Here is a 13,043-nt window from a genome sequence, read left to right on the forward strand (position 1 = left end):
TGTTTCTCTTCCTGGGGTCATAATAAGACGTTTGTTATATAGCTAGTAGCTCAGTTTTTAGGAGCTGGCCACACAACTTATGATGAAGAAAAGGTCCATCTTAGCAAGGCTTCTATCAGCAAATAGAGGGAGAAAAGGGTCTGATGTATAAAGCCTAGATGTATGGTATTAACAAGCTTATTATAAGGCAACAGATAGCACTCCTTAGGGAAAATGCTGTCATCATCTTTGTCTCATGAAAGAAGTCCATTTCTCTGCAGTTTGTAAAATTCTTAACATTTGATACCAGATTAACATCTAAATAATTAATTTTGAAAGACCAATCTTGCTCCAAGTACATTATGAATAGTAATCGTGTTCCTTAAATGAAGAGTTCATTCCCTGGGTTTATTAGAGTAAGGAGAAAGAATTGGAAGAACTGATGCAAAATTCATTAACATTTACTGAGAGAGACTGCAATTTTCCAACCCTGCATGTTATGTTAATAAATTCTGGATTAAATTCTGTCACTTCTAATGCAGTTTATCAACATGCTGAGAGTATAAAACTCTGTAAATAAAAGGACTGTAAACATTTTTTAATCATGTGAACTTTAAAGTGAAGTTATTGCTTTCATTTTGCATTTAGGAAAGAAGTCTCATCTTAGGAAAACAACTGAGAAAAAACTTCCCACAAAAGAAACTATTGCCAAGCTACAACAGTCTGAAATCTGGAAAATGGAGAATGAGTTCTATGAATTTGCACTGGAGCAATTTCAGTTTGTCAGAGCACATGCAGTTCGGGAAAAAGATGGAGAATTGTATATTCTGGCTCAAAACTTTTTCTATGAAAAGATTTACCCTAAATCAAACTAATAACACTACACTGTTAGATTTATGGACCTAAATCTTTGGTCACATCATCATCTTAGTCCTCAGCCATGGGAACTAGATTGCTTGTAGACCTCCAAGACGTTTTCTTATAGATCTGAGAGAAGTGGGCTGTGGATCACCTCCAGGGCGTTGGATACTGGCTAATTATGTTGGTAATCCAGAAGCAAAGGCTTCATTTCTTTTATCTAACTAATAATTTCAATGGGAGTTAATATCCTTTACCTGAAGAAATCTACACTTTAATTCGGAGCAATTAATACACAGCAGTTCTAGTTGAAAATATAAACAAACAAAAAATGCTTCTGTTGATGCTCTTTTTAATTTTCAGAGCAATTTATTTTCATTTATACTTCTGTGAAGAGGAAATAATTTTTCCCAGCTTTCAACATGGAAATTTTGGTTGTATACAATATGAGTAGTGTTAATAACTGGTTGACATCTGTGCTTTGTTTTTGTGAATCATGTCACATGATATTAATTGGGATGGTTAATCATGTTCTGCTGAGAAATGCTGCTGCTGCTGAAATTGCCCATATTTATATATGTGGTTTTATTAAAAAATTACAATTACTCATTAGTATTAAAACATAATTTCCACATTAATATTGTAAAAAGTTAAAGAATCAGAGCAGTGGGGTTTTTGTTTTGTTTTTTATCCCCACCACCACTGACTGAGGTTAGGAAAACTACAAAGAAAGTTGGTATTGTCTGCAGTTCTAGTTGATCCTTACACAGTGGTATAAAAATCATAAATTCAGTATTAAGTTTCTCCATGGATTCTTTGTAATAATTGTAAACTGAGGTATTGGTGAATCCATATTATGACTCCATTAGTGAGCTGTGGTATGGTTAGGGTTTTCCTACTACTTCGATACTTTTACCTGTAGAATATTTTTACTAAGGTGCTTTATAACGTGTTTTAAAGCATTGCATTTACAAAAGGAGTAAAATGCTGTAAATACTGCTTATTTTATGTATTTGGACCAAAAGGTTTAAAGTAACTAGTTTAAAGTGGGTTTTTTGCACCAGTTCTGTTGTGTGAAGTGAAAAACATCACATCTGCTTCCTGGTTAACTGTTGGACATTGCTGAAATGCACTTCAGTGACCTCTCCTCCTTCAATACCAGAATGTTGTCCAGGGATTCTCTTTACAGAAATGTAGTCTTCATCCTTTTATTATGGTAAGAGGAAAAGAAGAAAGATGTCATGTGTAGTCTGGTTGAGAAAGATGCAGTGAACTTGATTGACATAATTGTATTTATGTAACTGCCTTATGTGACTATTGTAAATTTGTGAGTTGCCATTATTAACAATGTGAAACACCTGGTAGATGAAGTAAATTGAAATTTAAGAACAGATGTTTGGGGCCACTGCATTATAGCAAATGCCAGTGGAGAACTACAAGAATTTCTTTCCTATTGAATTTTCTTAAAGATCTGAGTATTTACAAGTCTTACACCTGTCTTTTCTTAAAGTGCTTTTCACAGGGTTTAATGGGGGAAGGCACTGAGGAGACAGAGTAAGGAATGGTGGTAAAGGTTTAAATTCCTAAGGGATGATGCTGAAAGCTTAGTTTAAAATTACCAAGTGGAGTTTCTTTAACCAGCTTGTTCTTGTAATGAAAACAAAGGAAATGGAAAATGGTCTGTGAACTGGATGTCTGCAGCCAAAAGCAACAGCCCAATTACAGAGAGGATAATGAGAGACTATCAAGTACATCTTGCATTTTCTTTGTTTTCTTGGATTTTTCCCTTTGAATTTTAAAAATAGATCTCTCTTTGTTCTTCCGAAATAATCAGAGAAATTCCTTCTGATAGCTTACCATTTATATAGCATGAACCATGCATAAGATTTCCTGTTCTAGTTCTTGTCTATTGACGTCATTAATAATGTCAACATGTTTGGGAATAGGATGTGTTAGTTCACACATGAAGACATGTTTCCTAGCTAAAGAAAGGAATGGAGGAGTCATACACAAGAAGTAGCTAATGGAGATCTAAAAATTTCCATAACAAAGCAGTAACTTTTTTGAAATAAAATGAATATTTATAATCCCAGGAAAGATTATCCACTCAGTGATAGTTTTATGTTAGATATTATTTTGACTATGTTGTTTTCCTTCAGAATAATTCAGATCAGAGTCGTCTTCAGAATTTTCAGAAGAGAACCTCCAAGAAAGCAGAAGAGTTTACTAAGTGAAAACATAAAATATTCATCTAATTAATGAAATAGATGTGTAGACAAATGCTTCTGTATTGACAAGAAAAAAATAGGCAAAACTTCTACTGATTTCAGTAGGGTCTACAGAAACCTCTTCTATTCTGTAAGCAATTTTAAAAGTTGTGTTTCTTTTTTTCCTTCCAGGATGTAGAATTTCTTGAGTATGAGTCTTCAGTAACAAAAATAATAGAACAATGCAATTTTTTTTTTTTTTTTTACTTTTAGAAGAGCAATATATTTTTCATAGTTCATATAAGAAAACACATTTTATTGAATCAGATATCACTTCCTGTTCTTTGCTGTGAACTGACAGGATTGAGACAAACAAGAATTTTAGGAATATTTTTTAAAAATGCTAGCTACAATTGGAGAGGTATTCATTCCAGACATACTCTGAAAATGTTATTGTCTGTGGAACACAGAAGGGATCACGACTGTCTACTTTTATATCTAGTGCAACCATTAAGTCAACTGTGAACTTTTTAGAATCCTTTGAATTCAGAACTTGGATTTCCTAAAAGACAGTTTAGGAAAAGGAGCTTTACAGATTTTTAATAACCTGCTCTTTATGTCTTCTATTCAGAAATGAAAACAATCCAAATTGTTGGTATTAAAAGTATTTTACAGTATATAAACAGAATGTATCTTGTATATTTTCCCTTAATGACTTATAGTGAAAAGCAGCAATACATGGATTTTTGTTGCTGCAGGTTGTATGATCAGTAAACTTACTATGCAGCCTCCTGAACACGGATCTTTTAACTGAAGTCACTCTAGTCTCTGCACAGGAGCGAGATTGGCTTTTTGCAGGGCTAAATTTGTTTGAAAGGTGCTGAAATGCTCATAAATATATATAGTTGAGAGTAGGTTTTGTTACACTGTTCTGTACTTTTTGTACAAAATTAACGCCCAGATTTTGTGCAAAACTGTAGCCCTGTTGAAACTCTTCATGTCAGCATAATGGCGCTAGGTCCAGCTGCGCTGGTAGCTACATAGCCATAACCACAGCATGCCTGGAGCACTTGTGATACACTGGGCAGTGTTGACAGGAGAGCAACAGTGGTTTTAACTCCTTCCTGTAGTAATTCTGCAGCCATGCAACAAGAACATCACTCTTATTTTGTCAGTGCGTCTATAAGCAGACACAAGGCTAGGGCGCAGAATGTCCTACGTGCATATACCTGCTTGCTCTGCATTGATTTTCAGGCAGCCTCTCTATTAATGGTACGCTGATCATGGCTTCATTTTCAAACAGGCATGAAAATTTATAGCTATACAATACGGGAGAGGAAGAAGCAGCCCATCCTGGTCATTTGAAATGCCTTTTCTAGGTACTCAGTTTTTCTGAAGATACTTAGCTATTTTTACTTTCCAGAAATAAACACTTGCTTATTTATGGTCTCAGAGCAGTTCTATTTTATATCAGGGAAAATTCAGTTATTTTCTGTTATAATTCTGTTAAAATTTTCCATTAAGCTTACCTGGCGTTGCTAAACGTGTATATGACAAAAGGTATATGACGCTGTCTGAACTGTGCTGCTTAAGCAGTCAGTGGAAAAGCCTGATTCAAGTGCACTGCCAATACAGCTCTTCAAAATTAGAGCATATTTTGTGACTACTAGAGATTAAACCTAAGGAAACTGTAAGGCTGCTTAGTTGCATGGATGCTTCCTTTACTGTAAGCCTATGCAACTATGTAACCTTTGCAGCAGTATTTATAGAAAGAGCCCTCTTCCTGAGACTTTTCTGGAGCATAATTATAAATGTTCATACACTTGTACTGTCTGATATTTATATCAGCAGCTTTCTGTAGCTTCTGTAAAAAGAGACAGGTTTGTGAGCATTTCTAAAGCAGTACTGAATGTAATTTTGAAAAACATGGGTTGTGCTTCATGACTTTTTTTTTTTTTAAACACACACACAGCTAAATAGTGCCTTTTTTCCTCACAATCCATGTTGAAGATGCTCGCTCCCATTCACCCTCCGTAAATTGATTCGTTTGTGCAATACTATTCCAACTTGAAACCATTTTGTCACAGCTGTTTGAGAAATAATCTCCATTTTTCCTTACTATGCTGCCAGCTTTCTGTTGTTGAAGTGTTTCAGTTGATAACCTAATGCAAATGCTATAAAATAAAACACCCAGTGGGAAGGGGAAAGAAAAGAAGTCTGGTGTCCTGTCTTAATATTTGCATGTCACATTCACATTAAATGGTCTTTTTCTAGAAATGTTGCTACACAGTGTTGTGAACTTTGCAACTATTGTGATTTTGGAGGGGAGGGGCAAGCTGGGATGTAGCTCGTCTGTAATAAATTCATATAGCTATAACCAAATTTATAGACCTTTAGAATTTGCATTGGGCTTTCTGGACAGAAATGTAATAAATTTGCAGAGGGTATACACTATGCTGAAACTGTCAATGAAAAGTTCTTCATATTAAAACCGAGATCTGTAAGAATAGAAAATTGGCATTAAAACAATGCATTAATACATATGTGCTTCCCTGCCTGAGGGAACAAATGACCTGACTGATTACTGTGGTACTGGAAGATGCTCAGTTACTGCAGTGATGAGTATGGTATAAGAACTTGAGTAGAATAGAAATGTCATTTGCATTTGTAAGCAAGCACTTAAAACAAGAAAATATAGCGAGCATAGGTACGCTACTCTGTTTGGGATTTCTGATGCTGTACTGTAACCATTGCCCTGTAAACATTCCAGGCTGCACTATGGAGCTGAACAGTCATCTGACCCAGCCAAGTTTCTTAATGCCATAGTTCCTAAATATTTAGTTGTCAGTCTTGTTGATTAAGAACCATTGTGCAGTTACTCGGCAACTTCCACTTGAGGATTTTGATGGCTTTTAAATGCCCCTTTCGTTGCAGGTAGACTTCTCCTTCCTTCTATCAGTGGAAGTGATAGGTGTAATTGTGGACAGGAAACAGTGTCTCTCTGCTTATATCAGCCAGGGGGAAGTGGAGGAAAAAATTGCCTATATAAAGGTACGGGACTTCCTAAGTTCACTGCACCTCTTTCTGAAATGGTGTAGTAAACAAAATGACAGCCAAAAGAAGTTACAATACAAAAAATGCTTTCTTTAAAATGACAGTAGCATCTCCTGTGAAAGACAGAATGACTGTGGTGTTACAGATATGTGTTAAATACTGGTTGAACTTTTTTTTTTACTGATGCTGCCATTTGCACAGGTAGTTAGTCTCATCAGTTGGAATTCATGGGAGGGGAGTGAAAGAAGGAAAGGGCTTTTTTGTTCAAAGCTAGGTTTTTTTTCAGGTCCTGTATTTTCATTTTATTTATTGTTTGAATCTTGCATTTGATTTCAGTATAATTTCCTTACTTCTTAATAAAATACAAGAAGTTGCTAGTGAATGTCAAAGCAATGTCCAGATGTTTTCTTCAAGCACAAGTCCCCTGCTATGACCTCCCCCTGGCTTCATTACCACATAACGCAGATGTGGTAACTTTCAATAAGAGCTAATTTAAAGGACTAATAATACTCTTTATTAAAAAAAACCTCTACAAAGAACACCTGTGGCCTAAAAATGAAGGCTTTGAGACCTTTCACCTTGTCATAATAACCAACTGCATCCTCATAAAAATGGAAAATACTGTGATAAACATTCTCTGCCCGTTTTCTGCACGTTTCCAAGGCTGGTCCTGAATCCACTCTCGGATTTGCTGCACACAGACATTAACTTCTCATAATAAACATGACTGTCAAATAATTGCACAAAAAACAACTACCCATCTTCCTATTGAAAAAAAAATATCTTGGAACAAAATAGATTAAAATGGTGATTCATGGGAATTGTGGTTATAGTTCAAGTATAGAGGTATAGCATTCCTCTGACGCTTTAAGAAATGGTTCACTACCTTGCTGTATACATGCTTGTGTTGTTTCACCCTGCTATTGATATGAACTCATCTGTGTTTTTCAAGTAAAAAAGCATTGTATTTCAAACATAAATTCAGTATTAATAAGGAAAAACACTGTTCTATTTTGAGAGAGAAACAGACCTAATTTGGTATGATAATTTAAATGCTCTAACTCAACCAGAACCCTGGGTTTGATGCAGCAGTTACTGGAAAATATTATGAACTCTCTCGTTACCAAAAAAAGAAAAAAATGAGTCTAGAGAATAACGGTCTTCTGGCCCTAAAGACATTATTGTCTTGACAAATATTGATTGCCATTTTTAGCACAGAATAGAACTTGGCATCCTTAATCTCCTTTATTTAGAATTTAATAACTTCTAAAATGTTGCGTGACTTGGAGAATTGGCAAGGGGAAAAGGAGTGCTTAACTGCTAGAGATTTGTGCGGTTACAGGCTGGCTTTGTCAAGACTGCCTCAGCGCAGTGTGTAATGACGAGTGAATATAAGGACAAACGTTGCGTAAAGCAGTTGATAACGGTAATAAAGGGTATATATGCATCTGTGAAGACAGTATGTAAAGAACACAGAGGAAAGTGCAGGCAGAAATATAAACTACTATATGAGCTTGCAGTAATTCCTTAAGTTAACAGCTACGATGGCTATCTTTGGCCTAATTATCTGCTTTGCATCTTCAGTGCCTTCCCTTGACTGAATTAATGAATTCAAAGTTGCAGCCATTGAGGCCGCTGCTATTACAAGCGAGGCCTGTACACCGACAAATGTACACTCTTCATAACCCCAGACCAAATACCTAATTCCAGCACTTTGTTCCAGTACTACTTATAGCTAAGCTATAGATCTGGAAAAGCAGATTACATTGACCGGGAGGCTTGTCTGCTCTGCATTTGAGATCCTTGCTTCTTGAAGGTAAAATAGTAATTGCATGATAGAAGTCAAATCCATGAAGTCTGGGAGAAAGCATCTTATGCTCAGATTACGTGGAGCAAACATTACACACTTTTTTTGGTGTCCATTCAGAATGAGTTCACTGGCTCAGGCAGATTCCAACCAGACATCTGTTAATACTAAAGGCTACTTCGGAGAGATAGTTGGAAACCTGAGGTTTACTTTTAGCAAAAATTGCTGTAAACATTGTTTTTCCACAAAACTTTTCAACAAAGGTTTTGGTTTGTTTTGTGTTTTTTTTTTTTCCTTAAGACAAATGGGGTTTTTTTTCCCTTAAAAACAGAGCAAACCAGGAAAACATCAGTGCCTCCCCCCCACCCACAGCATCCATTCTTTGTCAGTGCCTTTTTTTTTTTTTCTCCCAAGTGGATGGAAAAATGTGTGAGAATGTGCGACATCTGCGTTCAGCCTCTCCCTTTTCTCAGCTGGCTCTGTGAGATAGCGTAAAAGGTTTCATTCCTTCACAAGCCTTCCAAAGGACAAGTCTTATCTTGCAGGTGTTGTTGTAGGACGTGAGATCACGCTCCAGTATGGAGTTTATCAAACGTGGTGTTTACTCAGGATCACCTTCGAGAGTCTGGTGGCAATAGAGGTCCCTGTCCTGTGCGTCGGAGGCAGTACTCGCGTATTGTGCTGAATTAGCTTGTGCACACTAGTGACTGTGCGTACCACAGTTTGGATACATTTACCCTATGTATCTGACAGTCACTTCACCTAGCAAGGATATTTAACTTGCTATTTTTTTTTTTAAATCTTTGTGCAGGACAAATGCATGACAAGAGAGAATCAGGCTGCAATCAACAGGTTTCATTAACTAAAGCTTTGCAGCCAGCTCACGTGTAACTTTGGTTCCATGCCCCCTCCTCCCCAACTCAGCCATCCGGGAACGTTCTCTTACATATATATGTGTGTGTGTGTGTCTATACATACATAGTCATAGTTCTCATCACTTGATCATACTGAGATAAGTGGAGAGTGAATTACAAAGCCAAAAGGATTCAAAGACCACTTTGGAAGCCAAGTTTGAAAGCCTTGTCAGTAGTCAGAGAGAGCAAGCACGCCCAGGCGGACACTCGAACGCGCCTTCAAAACCCACCTTCTTTGTGTGTCTGAAATGGCCTCTCAGCATCTTTGAGCAGTCCAGTTTGGGCTTTACTCGGTTCGAGTACCTAGGAAACAAATTGAAAAGAGTTTTCTGCAGTGAAAGATCCTGATGTTGGAGCTTTTTGCTCCTTTAACAACAGTGTTTTCCGAGACAACCATGTACCTTGTGACTGAGAGAGGAGGGAGAAACAAACCCCGCTCTCATGGTTTATCATAGACATTGAGATGCCTGTCAAATTTGTTTCAACATTTTATGTTCTGCTTATGTGTGTTGATTTAAACTCATGCTTTTTCTTGTGTTTTCTCAAATGCATGAAAAAGATGTGTTCAAAATCCAAAAGAATGTGCTTTTCTCTATAGCTGCATTGGTAGACCCTCCCCCATGTCAATCTCATTTTGTTTATCCAAATTCAAATAATGATTGGTAACTGGAAGTCTTACCGTCTAGTTCCAAAGATACTGCGGAAGACTAGGAAATGGGGAACTGGGTATCGCAGCCATACAGGATATTCTAAAATTTCTTGGAGTCTGTGATATTTCATAGCTAAAAGCGATGCAAACTAAGTGTTGTGGTAACAGTATTTGTCAGTTCTGCAAATGTGGAGCCTGAATTTAGGTATTTATGTTAATATGTAGTTGTCTAATGAATTGTTCGTGCATTGTTTTTTTCAGGTTGAGCAAGTATCAATAACTTTCTAGGAAAGCAGAATATCTAGTTTTGGTGCCAAGGTATTAACATCCATCAACAGTTTGGCATCTGAGTTTGTAATTGTTGACTTTATTCTTTTAAAACCACCCAGAAAATTGTTTTCTGTTGTTCCTTGTTATGAAAATACATTTCTAACAATTTTTTAAAAAATCGTTTCCTCTTCATATTCTCTTCTGTAATCACATCTGCAAGAAAAATGTGAGTTAGGAACATTAATCATTTGGGAGCCTTGTGTCTAAGTCTTTGAAGACAAAGTGCTGTTTCTGCTGACTGTAGACTTTTTGCCCAGGGTGGTTTCCTCTTTCCATATAAATCAAAAAAACCCCATACTGCGGTTCTTCCCAAATCAGGTGGGGGCGGGGGGAACCCTCACAGAATAAATAGCTGTTTTTCATGTGATGTTGCCGCCATAAAAAACAGGCCAGCAACAAAATCTTAAAAGATTTTTGAGAAACAATGTTTAAGCAACATAAATGAAAAACAAAGCCACGTTCTCCATCTGCCCAAAGCTGGGGCAAAACCCCACCCACATCACTTCAAAAACTGATAGGATTCCGCTCTCTGAACCTCCCTTCAGATTAGGAGTGTTTCTTAGGGTTCTGCAGATTGGTTTCTAGGCTTCAACTGCCAATACGTCAGCTGTCTATAAATGCATCAGATAATAAGATTTATTAGCAACATTTGTTCACGTCTCAAATTTCTGTGAAGAACGTGCAGGTGATGGGCAAAACTGGCTGCTGGGCGAAGACTTGCCTATTGAAAGGCAGGAGGAAGGTTAGTTGTGGAATATTGGTGTCTGGTTTTAGGAATGATGATTTTCCAATCTGTGACATAGAGTGTAACTGAGAAGTTTAAGTAACTTCCCCACAGCTATTCATCAGAGACAGATGTTTCACCCTGCATGTGTGAAGCAAGTAGACTAATGTATATGGAGGAGGTGAATTCCTGCGTCTTGCACTCCTCATCTTTCTACTCATCTCTGCGCATCTGTTGTCGTCATCATCTATCCAGTAGAGAAAAGTCTCTCCATCAGGTAAGAGCTTTCTTTTCCTACTTGGGAGCAGTATAGATGCTTGTTCTTTGTAGATAACTTGGTGTAAGAGCTGTGTTAGTATTATTGCACATAAATATTTTTATTGGCACATAAACCAATAGTGCTGCAGATCAAAAGGAAGCCTATGTTGGTAAGCAGTATTGGCATGTGGCTGCCATTATCTGATTATTACCAAACAGCATTGAATAGAGTCCTCTTACCCTTGCAACGTTTTTGTTAGAAAATCTGGGACTGTTGTCCTGTGTCAGAGGGAAGGCACTGAAACACGCGTGGGGTTTATCTGTCCTGAGAAACCGCATCTTCCGATCCTCCCTGCTGCCTGTGTGCAGGCTCACCCCTTGCCCAGCTACAGCGTGGGCCCGCTGGCGCTTTGGCAGGGATGCCCCGTGCAGGGGAGGGAATGGCCCAGCTGGATTCCCATTTCTGCCGGCAGCGAGAACGTTGCTACCAGCCGTCGGGTACAGCAAACAGGAACAATTTTGAGGAACGGGGCCTTGACCTGGTGGGTATGCCTGAGGTGTTTTGATATTGATAACAGCAAGATTGGGCTTTTCATTGCACTCCTAAGTGCAGAAGTGTGGTGCCTGCAAATATAGTAGGGATGTTGGTATAGGTGAATTGCCTACAGCTATGCACGAACGTTGTGGAGGAGCCAGGAATTCAGCTGAGACCTCCTGCGCCCTGCAAGGGCTCCTCCTATGTCTCTTCACTAATTTTCTTCCCGTATAACTTTCTACTTTGGCATGACTAATGCTCCCAATTAATGTATACTAACCTCTAGTATTTTAATATAATAAAATAATAATTTATGTCTTAATACGGAATTTAATTTTTGTACTTGCCTGTCATGTTTCAGGCACCGGGAAGGGTCAAGGAACAGGAGTGGGTGTCTGGGGAGCGCTGTATTTGCAGCGCTGGTCATGAGTTATGAATCCCTCGAATTTGCTGTTGTTGGCTGAAGCCGTATCAGGGTACAAGACGTTGTTCTTTGAGACTCCAAAATGAATCCTAGCCCCTGAAGTGGGAAATAAAGCAACATACAACAACTTTCTGAAAGTTGGAATTAACTCCTTTGACTCATTTGGAAAAGGGTCAGAAGAGGAACAGCTGTCTGTGCTGGCAGCGGTAGGGGATTAGAGTGCAGCAATTGCGCCTGCATTTCTCCCCCTAGGTCTGATTCTTGCTTCTGAAGTCTCGTGTGATTGGAGAAAAGAAATGTCATTATTACCTTCTTCATTTGTCTGCTATATTAACCACTTTAAAAACTAAGGAAAAAAAGATCAGAGAAGGTGATCTGATCCTTTTTGACATCTGTAGCCATTGAGAACAGTGGTGGTTCAGAGTCCTGTCTAGTGAATTCTTCAAATAGCCTTGTGGTGGAGTATGCAGCCGGTGGGAAGAATTGAGGAGATGTAGAAAACATCGTATTATATAGAACCCATCCATTTGTGTTCCCAGACCAACATCCCTCTTGCCCAAACTCTACTAATGTTTAACGCAGTAAAGGCAGGTTATTTTTGCTTCATTTTGAAGAAGAAAGCAAGCATCTTCCCCTGCCCTAGCAAGGACTAGTCATACAGAATGAAAACACGGGGATATTGGACTGAGATAATGCAAAAAACCCCTGTAATTTTTTGCTATACATTCAGGCCTATGTTTAACTAAAAACATGCCCAAGAGCACCTGTGCCCTTGCCATGCGGTAACGCTGTCAAAAAGATTATTACCTTCCCCTACACTCTAAAGAAATACTGTTGGGCCATAAATATGTGCCTGTGCAAGCTGAGGGCTGTAGCATCACATCTGCTTTAGAGAGCGATGCCCCCAGGGCTTTCCATGCCCACCGCACACTTTTTGGGGCTCTGGGCAAGCAACAGTTTTAAACTCTGCCCAACCATTGCTGCAAAGGCCTTTGTACTGTCCTCCCCATCCCTGATCATCCACTCCGCGGTTTGGTGTTTGAAGGGGAGACTTGCTCTCACGGCCTCTGAAAGCTCTCCCTGTCTCCAGAGGGGCTGGGGGTAGGTGCCTTTCGCAGGGCAATAACAGCTTTAAAATTAACACGAGTCTCTTTGCACTTGCTGCAATTATTTAGAAACCTGCATGTCAAATGACCCACGTTAAGCCAAAGAGCGTATTACTAGGGGTGTGCTAACAGCACCAGTGCACTAAACCACAACCGACAGCCTGACCCAGCACTGTGCTTCAAAAGGGCAGGGCTGCA

General features: G+C 38.5%; 1 protein-coding gene across 3 annotated transcripts in view; it reads left to right on the forward strand.

Annotated features, from left to right (window-relative positions):
• Positions 1–5,496, forward strand: part of HS2ST1 (heparan sulfate 2-O-sulfotransferase 1) — an 85,592-nt gene extending 80,096 nt beyond the window's left edge. For all 3 annotated transcript variants that reach the window (XM_075156211.1, XM_075156212.1, XM_075156213.1), the window contains one exon: positions 628–5,496. In XM_075156211.1, coding sequence (XP_075012312.1) covers positions 628–854 — 227 coding nt within the window. In that variant the 3' untranslated portion in view covers positions 855–5,496. The remainder of the gene's footprint in view (positions 1–627) is intronic.
• Positions 5,497–13,043: the final 7,547 nt, after the last annotated feature.

The sequence above is a fragment of the Calonectris borealis genome, chromosome 8 (genome assembly GCF_964195595.1).
Source record: "Calonectris borealis chromosome 8, bCalBor7.hap1.2, whole genome shotgun sequence".
In the NCBI taxonomy this organism is placed as follows: domain Eukaryota; kingdom Metazoa; phylum Chordata; class Aves; order Procellariiformes; family Procellariidae; genus Calonectris; species Calonectris borealis.